Source organism: Sitophilus oryzae, unplaced genomic scaffold (genome assembly GCF_002938485.1).
Source record: "Sitophilus oryzae breed Bouriz unplaced genomic scaffold, Soryzae_2.0 scaffold_557_pilon_pilon, whole genome shotgun sequence".
Taxonomy (NCBI): Eukaryota; Metazoa; Arthropoda; class Insecta; order Coleoptera; family Curculionidae; genus Sitophilus; species Sitophilus oryzae.
Genome location: NW_022147148.1, coordinates 822640 through 837553, shown reverse-complemented (window position 1 = coordinate 837553; position 14914 = coordinate 822640). Strand labels below are relative to the sequence as shown.

General features: G+C 32.2%; 1 protein-coding gene across 1 annotated transcript in view; it reads left to right on the top strand.

The window, feature by feature from the left end:
- LOC115887235 (AT-rich interactive domain-containing protein 5B-like) overlaps positions 1–14914 on the top strand; it is a 125585-nt gene that overhangs the window by 96400 nt on the left and 14271 nt on the right. The window contains exons 3-4 of the mRNA XM_030906600.1: positions 3336–3573; positions 14459–14628. Coding sequence (XP_030762460.1) covers positions 3336–3573; positions 14459–14628 — 408 coding nt within the window. The remainder of the gene's footprint in view (positions 1–3335; positions 3574–14458; positions 14629–14914) is intronic.

Sequence of the window (14914 nt, the reverse complement as noted above, 5' to 3'; positions counted from 1 at the left end):
ATCGTTAAAAGAACTAAGTATGAGAAAATGAAAATAAGTTGTAATGAGTTTTTAGTAATAAAAATAAATGAAATTCCTTTCTGATTCTCGAAATAGGCTACTGTCGCCAATACTAGCCATTTATTTCACAATTTTATCGTTTACTTGTGTTAATAAAATATTTAATTTTAAATGCTGTGTAAACTTTTGCCAGTGATACCTTTGGAGGCAAGCTGATGTGTTATTAGAGTATTAGGAGATTTTTAATTTACTTCATTATCCAATAAAGAAATTATCTATACTAATATATAAAATCCTTAAGTGACTGACATACTGATTAATCACGATCCTGCTCAAACCACTCAACGTAAGAAGCTCAATTTTGGCATACAGGTTGATTCTAGGGTGTAGAGGTTCGATAAGAAGGGATTTTTCGAAATTCTAGTAAGAGGGTAAAACCACCCCTCAAATATTACAATATTTTTTATTTAAAAAACGGTCAAGTTTCCGAAAAAACGATTAAACACGTATATTTTATTTTGTTTTTTTACATATTTTAAGATTTTTTAAAAATGTATATAAGGTGTTTCGAAAAATCTGGTCATTGATTAATCACGATCCTGCTTAAAGCGCTTGACTTAAAATGGATAAAAGATCGATAAGAAGGGATTTTTCGAAACTCGAATTCTAAGGGGGTGAAACTATCTCTCAAATATTAAAATATTTTTTATTTAAAAACCGGTGAGTTTTCCGGAAAAACTCTTAAACACGTATATTTTATTTTGTTGTTTTACATATTTTAAGATTTTTTAAAAATTTATACAGGGTGTTTCATAAAATATGACCATTGAGTAATCACGATTCTGCTTAAACTGCTTGACGTTTAAAGCTGATTTTTGGCAAACGGATTGACTGTGGGGTGTAGAGGTTCGATAAGGAGGGGTTTCTTGAATCTCAAATTCCAAAAGGGTGAAAACACCCCTCAAATATTACAATATTTGTTATTTAAAAAACGGTTAGTCTTTTGGGAAAACGCTTGGACAAGCATAATTTATTTGGTTTTTTTACATATATTTAAATTTTTTAAAAAATCATACAGGGTGTTCCAAACAGGGTTGGCAAATATCATGATATTTATATAAATATCAAATATCGGATATATATCCGATATATATCTGATATATATCCGATATATATCAAGTTTTGATACTTATTTTTGTTTTTATTTTTTATGTGAAACTGCGTTTAGTATCAAGTAAAATCAAGAGCTCAAGAAAATATTTTTATTTCAACTTAATTATTGTTGCTTTGCACATAATAGGAACAACATTAAAACAAAAATATATAAAAATATACAGAAATTCTAAAAAAATAAACAGAACTTCTAAAAAATAAACAGAAATTCAAAAAATAAACAGATATTCTAAAAAATAAACAGAAATTCTAAAAAATAAACGGAAATTCTAAAAAATAATCAGGAATTCTAAGAAATAAACGGAAAATTCTAAAAAATAAACGGAAATTCAAAAAAATAAACAGATATTCTAAAACTAACAACAAACAAATTTATATTTGATTTATTAATTTTATTAATGGTAAATCATCGTTAGATTCGTCAGAGTCAGAGTCAATTGATACTGTTTCTGGAAAAGTTTTTGGTACATTTGAATTGTCCCAGATCCAATCAATATTATCTTTTTTGTTTTTTTTTAATTTTGTCATTTCTATTCACGGGGTTAAAAATTATCGAATTATTAATATCTCTATTATAAAATAGGGGTTAATGGTAGAAGGGTGAAAATTTTGGGTTGTTTGTGTTTTTAATACCACATCATAGAAAAACAAAAATCAAAAATTTTGACTAAAAAAAAAATTGGTGACCCTTGCCGTACTTTTTCTTGATTTTTGGTATGATTTGGTATGCTAGTATAAACGGAAATTCTAAAAAATAATCAGGAATTCTAAGAAATAAACGGAAATTCTAAAAAATAAACGGAAATTCAAAAAAATAAACAGATATTCTAAAACTAACAACAAACAAATTTATATTTGATTTATTAATTTTATTAATGGTAAATCATCGTTAGATTCGTCAGAATCAGAGTCAATTGATACTCTTTCTGGAAAAGTTTTTGGTACATTTGAATTGTCTCAGATCCAATCAATATTATCTTTTTTGTTTCTTTTTTAATTTTGTCATTTCTATTCACGGGGTTAAAAATTATCGAATTATTAATATCTCTATTAAAAAATAGAGGTTAATGGTAGAAGGGTGAAAATTTTGGGTTGTTTGTATTTTTAATACCACATCATAGAAAAACAAAAATAAAAAATTTTGACTAAAAAAAAATTGGTGACCCTTGCCGTACTTTTTCTTGATTTTTGGTATGATTTGGTATGCTAGTATATGACATAAATTAGGATTGATTGACGTATTCAATTGTTTTCGGTCACTTCATGTTTCACCGGAAATGACTACAACTTTTGATTTTTAAATGGCTCCCTTGGTATTTTTTTTACTTTATTCGACACTCTGAATCGAATGAAATATCATATGTCAACTTTTGACATATTCGCTCAAAAATAAATTGTATTTTAAATTGTTTTTAGTGTCTTGTCCTGGCCGGTTAAAAGATGCCCAAATCGTATTTTTAATCATATCTCAATTTTTTCAAATGAAACGAGGGTGGCTCATTAGCATATTTGGAAAATGCATTTTTTTACGAATAATTTGATACCACACACTTCTTGGTATTTCGAGTCAAATTGTCGTTATGAACCGCATGTTTCAATTTCAAATAAACCATATGCGAAAATGTCAAAAGTTGACATATGATATGTCATTCCATTCAGAGTGTCATTTTCTATCGAATAAAGTAAAAAAATACAGAGAAATCCATTTAAAAATCAAAAGTTGTAGTCATTTCCGGTGAAACCGGAAGTGACCGAAAACAATTGAATAGGTCAATCAATCCTAATTTATATCTTATACTAACATACGAAATCTCGTTTTTTTAACTGAAAAAATAAAAAAGTTATAGGGGGTGAGCCACTTTTGAGACGCACCCGGTATAGACACCCAAAATCACATTCAAATCTGAACAACGATTCTTAAAATATATCTTAAAAAATGTTTTTATTTTTTTTAAAGTTTGATGCCCTTTAACGGACAAACGAAGCACTTATGTATAGAGGTAAATTGTGCCCAATAAACTTATTTTGATTCTAAAAATACATACTAGTCCTATATGTCCACGGATTAGATATTGGGACACCCTGTATATTAGATTGATTGAAAGATAAACCTTTCCATTATATAGTCTTCAAAATAATAACGTTACTTATTGTTGTTACAGGACGAAGTCCTAGCCATATCCGAGAAAGTGGTCATCCGCGTCGAGGATCTGATCACGTGGATCATCGTGGATGCGGAATGGAGCTGGGGCAGGCTGGCCGCTTGCGAGTCCGACCTGAAGGACGTCCAGATAGAGCCGGACCAATGCGCTTCCCCCAGGAAACCGGCAGGAAACAGTTTCAGCTTGTCCGAAACCGGTTTGGACTATTTCGAAATCGAACAGGAACGCCAACAAATCGGTGAGTTTTGTTATCTTCGTTTCGTTAACTTTTTTGGACGCTAAGCTATGTTTTTTTAAAGAATATTTTAGATATTTTTTATCCTTAAGATGAATTTTCTTGTAGTTTGCGGTGATGAAATTGTCACGCAGGTTCTGTTTCACTTTAGATTCTTCGAAATTAACAAATTTTCTATAAAATTAAGGGGATATTCTGACTTTTTAGATAAAAATGAAGATTTTGTGAAAATTTGTGTGGAACATTATTTGTTAACCTCAAAAATATTTGTGCATAATTTCATAGCTTTAGATAGTTTAGAAAAGAAAAGGATTCGCATCACGACATGAGAAGAATGAGAAAGCAACCGAGTAATAAACACTCAAGAGATATCTACACATATGCTTCCGTAACTTCAGGAGGCACAGGATTATTCTCAGAGGAACTAGACATACGACAATCTTTAAGGCTATCGGATGGCTGTTATGTTCTACAAGCAGGTTTACGCCATAAAGGAAGCGGCCAGTTGTATACGAGAGAAAATCGCTGATAGACCAATAGGAAATATCGTGATATACTCTGACAGCTTCGTTGCTTTAAGAAGCATCACCATGCAATCAGTGAGATCGAAAACTGTGATGGACTGCCGAGAAGCACTGTCCTGGCTGCGTCAAGGCGGGGCTGCTCTGTACTGGGTGCCAGGCCACAGCAATGTGGTGAGAGAGGCAAAGCAAAGAGGGGGCCAGGGGAGAAGCCGTAGCAATTGACCCAGTACTTGTGACGATCAATAAACTGAAGGAAGCTGTAGGAACTACCATCGAGGCCAAGAAGCTAGAGATGTGGCAATACCGTGAGGACTGCGCTACAACTCTAAGACTGTGGCCAGTGGCAGATAGCAAAAAGACAAAACTACTAGAGCACAAAAAGAACCTAGTAGAGTACGAACCGACTAAGAACATGTCACGACCTTGATAGAAAACGATCGCCTTCTCTCTTGGGTTCTACTCATGGACGCGCCAGTGCAAGAGAGACAAACGATTTCTAAGTGATGACGCTCGTAGCATGTTCTTAGTTGGTTCGTACTCTACGCATAATTAATTGTAGGACACTGTCATCACTGGAAACTGCCCCACGAGGGTAAACCTCGTGAGATGGAAGATTTCTAACAACAACTACTGCATAGAATGCGGAGAGGAAGAAGAAACCATAGAGCACCTGCTGTGCCACTCTCCGGCACTGGAATACCGACGCTTTAAAACTTTAGGGCAATGTTTTTTGGAGGGACTAGAGGAAGCAGCAGAAGCCAACATCAGCGACATCGGGAACTTTGTCAAGAGCTGGAAGCTGGAAGTCCTTGAATGCAAAGAAAGCATGAGAGGAAGGTTTGGTACAATAATACAGGGGTATCGCAATGGGCCCAAGGCCTCCGAGTGAGAGATCAAACATGATCCTAAACACCAGCAACCTAACCTAACCTTCATAGATTTTCGTGCGTTTTTTGTAGTTACGGGTAAATAACTAAATTTTAAGAAATATTAATAGAAAACTTAGAGAATCACGAATGAAAATATTCAAATAAGCAAAGCATTCAAATTCGTGTTAAAATTAAGAAAAAAATAACAGAATTGCGACAAAAAAAACAGTTTAAACTAAAGCAGTAATTCTTAGTAATGCATGAATACATGGATAGTATTATTTTCCTTCCTTAATATTTGTATTGAAAGGGCAGAATGAATTGATTCACCATAATTTTTTTAATAATTTAATATTTTTTTATTTCTTGCGATATTGTTGCACACACTACTAATATGAGAAATGTGAAATAGCTAGGAGGATGCTTAATCTAACCTCATATTGATATTCTCCCAACATACAAAATATTTTTGTTATATATTATTTCGCTTTTTGAAAATTAATACCTACAGCTGGGTTCTAATGATATTTATTTTTAATAGTGCTTTAGTTTATTTGCTTTTTAAAAGTTCAAAAGATACTTATAAAAAACACTACAAATCCCACAAGTTAAATTTTATATTTTTTTTTAATTAAAAATAAAATGGCAGGAGTACAAAAAACTGGATAAAACTAGACTGAAATTGAATGAATTAAAAATTGTAAAGGAAGCGTTTGTTAAACTTTGTCTTTATTAAGAAAATAATAGAGGAAGTTTCATCTTTAGAGAATATAAATACGAAATTATAAATATACAGGAAGATACTGTGTCAAAAATTTTATGATCACATGGGTTTTGAAGGATTGTAAAATACGGAGATAATAGAAGTACATATGTTTAACTGTGAACCTTCAAAACTAGTTAGAAAAGAGTTATACATTTTAAATATCGATAACGCGAATATAGAGGATTTATTTTAATTTCAGGATTAACCGTTCACCATATTAATTAAAAAAAGGACCGAGGAATTGTATAATATTTTGGCTGTACTTAAACTGCCGTTAAACGGTAGCTTACTAAAATGCCGTTAATAGGTATGACATCGTTGATGTGACGCACTTGACGGCTTTATGAAATATAGGAATTTTATAAGGAATAACCAACGCTACCCACCCCACCAAATAAACAACTTAACCAACGCAACTAACCTCGACACTGATAAAAAATATAAAAAACAAATATAAATTAGTAAAAATCAACCAACCCTACCAAATAACCAACTAACCAATGAATTAACACCCTCCAAATAACCACGCTAACCAACCCGCCAAATAACTAAACCAATCCAACCAAAAAGACTGAAACCAATGCAATAAGATCCCGCTATAAGCAAAAAAAAATATAAAAAAGTCTTGGTCGGCGTGAGAATTGAACAACGGACCATTCGCTTATAGCCTCAGCCACTGACCCACAGGTGCTCTGGCAGAATGCTTAAGGCTAGGCATTACTTTCCGCCGACATGAACGACGTCACAATATCTATTAACGGCATTTTAGTAGCCTACCGTTTAACGGCTGTTTAAGTACATCGTAATATTTTTCTACAACCGTTCGTTGTTCTGTATTCGGACATATACAATATGGGAAAACATATTTTAATTTTTAGGGATCTGAACTTTTATTTAATTTTTCCAGTAACTGTCACGGAAGGCGATTTATATTCTTTTATTAACCACCAATATGTATTACCAGTCATGACCTATGCATGCGAAACCTGGACACTTAAGACGGACATCTGGAAACTGCAAGTCGCACAACGCTCAATGGAACGAAATATGCTGAGAATAACCAAGAAAGACCGTAAAAGAATGTGAGGAGAGTGGATATGAGAAAAGACCTAGGTAATACGAGATAGATATCATCTACAGAATGAAATCTCTCAAGTGACAATGTGCAGAACTCCTTTCAAGAAGGACAGACAACAGATAACAGATGGATCATGGACCAAATTACGAGGGATTAAGAGACCTAGAAGTAGACCAAATCTGAAATGGCACTATGATATTAGGAAATTAGCAGGGATAACTTGGGTCCGCATAGCCAACAATAGACAACAATGAGCTCAACGACAAGGAGAGTACCTAAGTATATGAGGGAGGCTAACACCATAGTTGGAAATGGTAGAAAAAGCTGAAAATGATGGGATGTCATGATGGAACTAGCATGGGATTGTCCATTATATTGATGCAACAGTACTATCTTTTATCGGTGGAAATTGCCTAACCGACCATCTCGCGAACAACAACGATGCTCCACTTGCGAACGAACACAGTGCTCTGAGTTTAATAAAAATTGACTTTAATGATTGTTTATAGCAATTATAATATTAACAGTATTTTTTTCCGTACTTTAATTATTGTTTCTAGGTTTCTAGTAATTATACTATTGTATTTCTTTTTTCGTTTCCTCGGCTTGATAAAAATATTATTTATTTGTAATATACTATGTTATATACTATAATAGTCTAATTATTATTACGTCATATTTAAAGATTAACTAAAGATAACTGTCAAGAAAGTTATATACTTTCTGACATCCCCCTTTAGACTTCATTTTCCCTATCTCTGGTATAAACCAAAAATTTATACCCATCATTTTTCCGGTCTACTTGACGGCCTTCAGATTTTTCGGAGCAAGTTCACTCGGCAAAGTTTATTAGTTAGATTGCTCTTTCATATCGGACTGCTTCTCAAGATCCTTGTTCTGTAACAATAACTTATATTCGGCAGAAATTTAGCTAAATTACTTTAATTATTTAAGTAGCAACTGCTTACTTTGAAACTGTAACTCTATCGCATACTATCTATTATTTACTGCTGCTTCTTAGATTATTCATGCCCAATTAATTGTGCAAAATGGATTTCACTGTGCTCGACTCATCCGTCGATCTTTTAAATCAATAACCTGCATTTTGTCAATTATTTCCTCAGGTATAAACTAGGGATGGGACTTGTTCCGATATATCGATAACTATCGATACTTATCGATTAGAGGTGGGCGAAGATTGAACGAGTTGTTCATTTGAACGAGTATTAAAAATGAATCGTGAGATTCGATGCATTGCTTACAATCCGGTTCGTTAAACTGAATCGTGGCCAGCACGAATCCATAACATCTGAAGGATGAGCCGTAAAAAAGAATCGTGAGGATGGAAGCGGATCACAATGCGATCGTGCGTTTAAAGAGTCGTGTGATTCGATTCATTGCTTACAATACGGTTCGTTCAATTGAATCGTGGCCAGCACGGATCTATAAGATTTGAACGATGTGCCGTAAAAAAGAATCGTGAAAATTGAATTGGATCACAATGCGATCGTTCGTCTCTATAATACGGGGTGGTTCACTACTGGAATTACATTGACATTTTCTTCGCAGTCACTGGCAGTCTTAAGCTTGCCACGCACTTGTGCGAAGCGCGGCGAAGTGCGCGACATGCTTTACGGCAGTCGCCTATTATAATAACATGGCAGTCATGGGCAGTCTTCTTCGCAGTTTTGGCAGCCGCTTGGCAGTAAGATGATATTTTGGAGGTACATGTACATTTTTTATCAAAGTGAGATACCCCTCGTCAAGGGCGCCGACTTTTATGAAACCTCGTGGGTACTCATCAAATATGAGTAAATGTACCATATTTCCAGATTGTGACATTTGTCGTATTTATTACACTTTTTTACATATGTAACATACACATGTACCATATATATATATATATATATATATATATATATATATATATATATATATATATATATATATATATATATATATATATATATATATATATATATATATATATATATATATATATATATATATATATATATATATATATATATATATATATATATATATATATATATATATATATATATATATATATATATATATATATATATATTAGAAAAATACCATATCAATTTGTCATTTTTACAATTTTATCTATTGAGTATAATATGAGTTATGCAGAAATAAAATTTTTTAGTACAGATACCAGTTTGTGAAAATATTAATTCTACCCATTACAATCGTGATACAAAATAAACGAAACTAAAAGTTGCTGAGAAGAGCTGCTAGTGGAGGGATATCCGAGATTGGGACGGGGACAGTTTAGGGTTTTTACATAAACAAATTTATACGTCAAGACTAAAAATTCTCAAAGATCATACATAACAAGCTTTCGCATCACATAGCACATTTCATATACATGGCCAGCTAAATAGATTGACAATGAGTTATCGGGGATATGAACACACATTCCTAATGTAGTTTACAATTCGCTTCCAATTTAGAATAAATATAATTAATATACAGGGAGAGTCTTAAATAAGTACAAATATTTTCAGGGCTGGTAGATCTCGATAAAAGAAACACTTGTTTTCTCTTTATCGTTTTTGATATTTTTGAAAAATAAAAAAAATATGTGTTAAGCCCATGTTTTGAGAATCACTGTTTTTTTTCTGGGTTTTCTTTTTTGTAAACATAATCTACTATCTATGTTGCTTATAATATTAAGATATTATATTTTTTAACTAAAAATTAAAAAAATACCAAATTTAAAAAAGAATCGCGAAAGAAACCTTATAGACGTGTTTCTGGGGTCGAAATATACCACCCCTAATATATTTGTACTAATTTAAGAACATTTTTAGAGCCCCTACGAACGCACAGTTATTTATTTTTATTATTAAACACAGGCAGACTGTGCAGGCCAGTCTGAACAGTTTAACCTGTATTACAGCCTGTCGCACACGTACGCAATTTTATAGTACAGTTTTATCTATAATGAACTTAGTTACGGACTCACTTTGGCACATTTTTTCTCAGTAAAAATGGCCTCCCGAAATACACATCTGTCTTGGATTTTATTCGCTTATGCAATAAGTAAACAAGCAAAAAAACAACGGTTATTTAAAGGAAATAAGTATTGCCATGTTAATCTGCTTGCTGATTTAACAGTTGAAAAACAGGATTGATTTAACTACCTAAGAATGAACGAGGAAACTTCCTTAGAACTACAGAAATTGACGCCTGTAATTGGGAATTGGGCTGGATGAGATGCGAGTGTCTTAAAGTTGGATGCTTATGATCGTGGGTGCTCCGCACCCACTTATTTTCTCTCGTGGGTGCTTGAGCACCCGAGCACCCACGCAGTTGGCGCCCCTGCCCCTCGTTTAATACTGTAATTAAATAAAGATAATATTTGAATGCTTATTTTCTCTAGAGTAATTTTCAGCTTGTTGATAATGGAATATATAAAGAATCTAAATATTCTAACTGTGTATTCTGAAAGCTGTTACATTTCATTTATCTCATAATAATATACGTCTATAAATATGTTGAGCTGTAATTATTTTTTATTTTATCTGAGATAAGTAGTAAGTAGTAACTAATTCTCAACACCAGTTTTTTTTTTATCTTATCATTTCGAAATAAATTGAAAATGCAGTTAACTTTTATTCAAATAGGAATTAACATACTTTAATATACAATTATAAAATATTGCCATCTTGATTTGCGTCTTTTGTGATGATTGCAGAATAATCCAGACAATAAAAATTAATCTTATTTAACGATATTAATATTGTTTTGTGATATTTGCAACAAAAAAATATAAAATTAAAAACATATAATATGTAATTCAATGCATCAATTGGGCAATATAGTAACCACAGCTTATTCGGTAGCAGCTGACCATCTTCGCTTGTTTTTGTGTTTGCGTTTCATCTCCTGCGCCTATCTGTATTTTTCGCAAAAATTGTAAAATAGTAATCACAAATATAGAATTTCAATGACTACGTTCTAAAGATTTATTTTTCCTTCAAAACATTGATTCCTTTGTAACTTCCTGATTGTCTAGTAATGCCACTGTTTAAAAAACGGTTTACATGCTTTCTTATCTCAAATAAATTAGAGAACAGTTATAAAACTTTTTATCTGTTTTGATAAAGCAAATTAATCAAAGATAGTGTATTTTAAGTATGTAGAATTACATTAGATACAACATTATGAAAATCTCTCATTTAGGAATGTTTTATTTTGTTATTATATCAATTTAATTCATGTTGCTTTAACAATATAAATATTTACATAATAAAAAGTATGCATTTATGATGCTTTAAAAATTGTACTAGTTTAGTTTAAAAATTAGAATTTTTTTTGTTTCAAATATTGGAAACAAAAGTTTGAAATATTGGAAAAGTAATAAATTAAAAAAAAACATTTTTTACGCGTAAAAATTGTTTTTTACCTTTAAAAAAAATTTTTTTACGCGTAACAAATAGTTTTTTACGTGTCACAAATAGTGTTTTATACGTATAAAAATAGTTTTTGCATGTAACAAATAGTTTTTTACGTTTAACAAATAGTTTTTTACTTGTAACAAATAGTTTTATACGCGTAAAATAAAAAGTTTATAAAAATAGTTTTTTGCGAGTAACAAATAATTTTTTACGTGTAACAAATAGTTTTTTGCGCGTAATAATTTGATTCACTTTCACAAAATTTGTATTAAAATATCAATATTTTGAGGGCTTACGACCAAGAAAAATCAAAGATCTTACTGGACTTAAGTAAGAACAATATTCGGATTGTTACGGGGTTTTTAACAGGACACTCAATGGATACCTCAGTAGATTGAAACTAAGAATAAACGGCGAATGCAGATTCTGTGGGGAAAATGGGGAAACACCAGAACACCTCATCACTGAGTGCGCCGAGACGACAACCAGTTGTACCATGATCTTTGATACGACTGATATTGGAGATGGGGAACTACCCTCTGTAAAACCGTCCCAGTTACTGGCTTTTATCAAAGCCCTAGCGCTGTATCATGAGTTTTAACTCAAAAAAGGGGGGACACAATAGATCTGTAAGGTCGCAGTGATTAACCATCATTCTAAATTCTAAAAATTCAAAATCAATATTTTTGATAAACACGTGGATTGCTCACAAATACACGTCGCGTCACTACGTATTTCAAAGCCGGTCCCAGACACTACGTACATTTGGCGAATGTGCGAACATTCAAATTATGTACAGCGGCTTCGGCCACCGTCCCACACGCTACGTTATTTGTAAAAATGCGTCCAATAACAAATAAATATTTCCCGTAGTAGAGCAATGCGTAGGGGAGCCCGCAGCCTCTGGGAGTAATTCCGAAGTTGACTACGCCGCACAGTAGTTCCCTCCCTTATAAAAATTTGGCCAAAATTCAGTATGTCGAAAAAAATTATTTTGATCATATATGATCAAATATTTTATAATATATATTTAAAAACATGAAAGGTTTGTTATAAAAATATATTTTGGAAATTCATGCACTTTAGAGCACTTATGTGATAACATTTTATATGCAATAGTCTAAAAAAGCATATATAACTGTTTTTGTATCGACAATGAATAAATTACTCACTTAGTGTTTTCAAAATAATATGAAATATTGCATTTTATAATTAGACCATACTGCACGTATACTTTCCTCATATAATATCAGTTTTTGACAGATAAAATGAAAAAAAAATAGTACTAACCATTTGAAAATATCAAAATTATATTGTACCTGTGAAATATATTTTATATACATAACTAAATCAAGGATATCGCAGCTGAACTAAGTGATTGTTTTAACTTAAATGAAACTTCATAATGTCTTTTTTTGAGAACCATGTCAAATTAGCTGCTAATATCTGCTATTCAGCATAAATTGTCTTGTAAACAAACGTCTTATATAAATGTTGCATGGTTTATAAATGTGCATTTAAAAATTTAAATAGAGCATTTTAAATATTTCATTGTTAGCCACGCCATAAAAAATGACCGGTATAAGATAATGTGAGTTTTTCTTCTTCACAAATTTATTCTATTTTCTTTGGCGTTAAGAAAATATTGGTAAAGTACAGGGTATTAACATAGTATAGCATTAAATATTAACAAATATAAATTAACCTCAGATTTTAACCAATTTTCGGATATACCTACTATTATTAATGAAAATTTTAATAAATAAGAAATAGCATGGTAACACGCATAGTTTTCAAATAAAAATAGTGTCCTATATGCACAATTTTATGCTGAATCAAATTATGTACAGAAAAAAAGGGAGTTATGATTTAAAAAAGCCCAGGATTTTATCATTACTTTGGGACACCCTTTATACAACAAAATATTTTTAGTATATGCACCTTAATAAAACATGCAAATATTTATATAATACTTTTTTCATATTTTCGTCTACGCAACGACGATATTGAACTTTCTCACACTTATGGGCCACCCTGTATTAGCTTATCAACGATTTACCGCATATCTTCTAACCATTGTTCATTCTGTTTGTTGTTTTTTAATTTTCCTAAATACCTTTATAAAGTAATACTTATTAATATTGGTAAATAAATTGCGCTTTTAAATTCTAATGAATCATCGTTACTTTACCTGTATAATTGAAAACGTCTAACGATAAAGAACTTTTTTTATATGTTTGGCAACTCCAAACGCCTAAATATTTATAGATTTACTAAAAAATATTAACTGATACATTAATTTTCCCCGATATAATAATATACAGGTTTTGGCCACGTACGTCCATAAGAGCGAACCAGTGTGCGCCGCACTACGAGCTCTTTTGATTCGTGCCAGTTTACCGACAACCGCCGGGAAAATGACGAAGTACGAATCTTCGTCGAAGCGAATAAGCTCGAATACCGAATATTCGCCAAATGCACGTAGTGTCTGGAACCGGCTTAAGGCTAAGAACATAGTGGAGCGACGAGGATAGCGGCGAGCAAGAAGCGCGACATCGCGTCCAAAACAAACCTGTGAAGACAAATAGTAAAGCGATCTGGAACGAACGGTTAGATCGAGCGGCGAGATCGATTCAAATAATTTTGTTTTCGTGGCTCTATCGCGCTGTAGAAAATGATAGATTCCCAAAAATTAATAGATTTAGTATTTGTAAGAGAATTTATGAGATCAGAAAGATACTAATCACCATAACCGGTACATTTTGGATAAGTTATGAGGTGAAGTGGCAACACATTTTCATAAAGGTTATAAAACTAGCCATACTTTCTCGGGTTTTTGAAAACTTCATCTAACCAAATGTTTGCGACACTACTGCCCAGAATTTTAACCACTGTTAAGATTTTAAATTATCAATAAGCAAATGAAAATAATAAATTTGCACAAGTATCTCGCTATTCCTCGCCGCTCTACTCGGTCCACTATGTTCTCAGCCTAAGCTGTTACCACTTTTCGTTACTACTAGCTCGTGTGTCACGACCTTGCATTTTTACTCCCAGCGCCAGCGCGTGTAAAGAAGTTTTACTTCAGTAATTTTGATTGAATAAGAATGTATGAACTCATTTTTGGCATATTCTTATTTTCAAATTTTGTATTCTGTCATAAATTTCTATCAATATTACCAATATCCATTTTGTATACCTGTTTTCTTTGGTTTTAGAACCCACCGTAGACATGGACATGAAACCTCACGTGGTAATCCTAAGTTTTCCAAGGTACTGTCGATACAGGGCGATGTTGAAAAGACTGGAAGGCGTAGAAAATCTTTACCTGAAATGCAAGATCGTCAATGCTCTCGGGGGATTTTACGTTAAACATCCCAACACAAGGGTAAGATTGATTGATGAATTTTTGTAGAGTATTGAATAGAGTTTGTATATACATGTTTATTTTTCGTAATTTATCGTATTTTGTATTTATTATAGGTGCTTATAAATATTATTTATTTAATTATTCATATTAATTTTTATTGTCATAATAAGTATAGCTCTTCTCCCAGCAAATCACCCATGGAAGTATGGGTGATTATTTTTTGCCCGTTTAAATAGGCAGACTTTTACGTGATCGCTTTGTATATTTTGTAAAAATAATACCAACTTGTGATATATACTTGAAA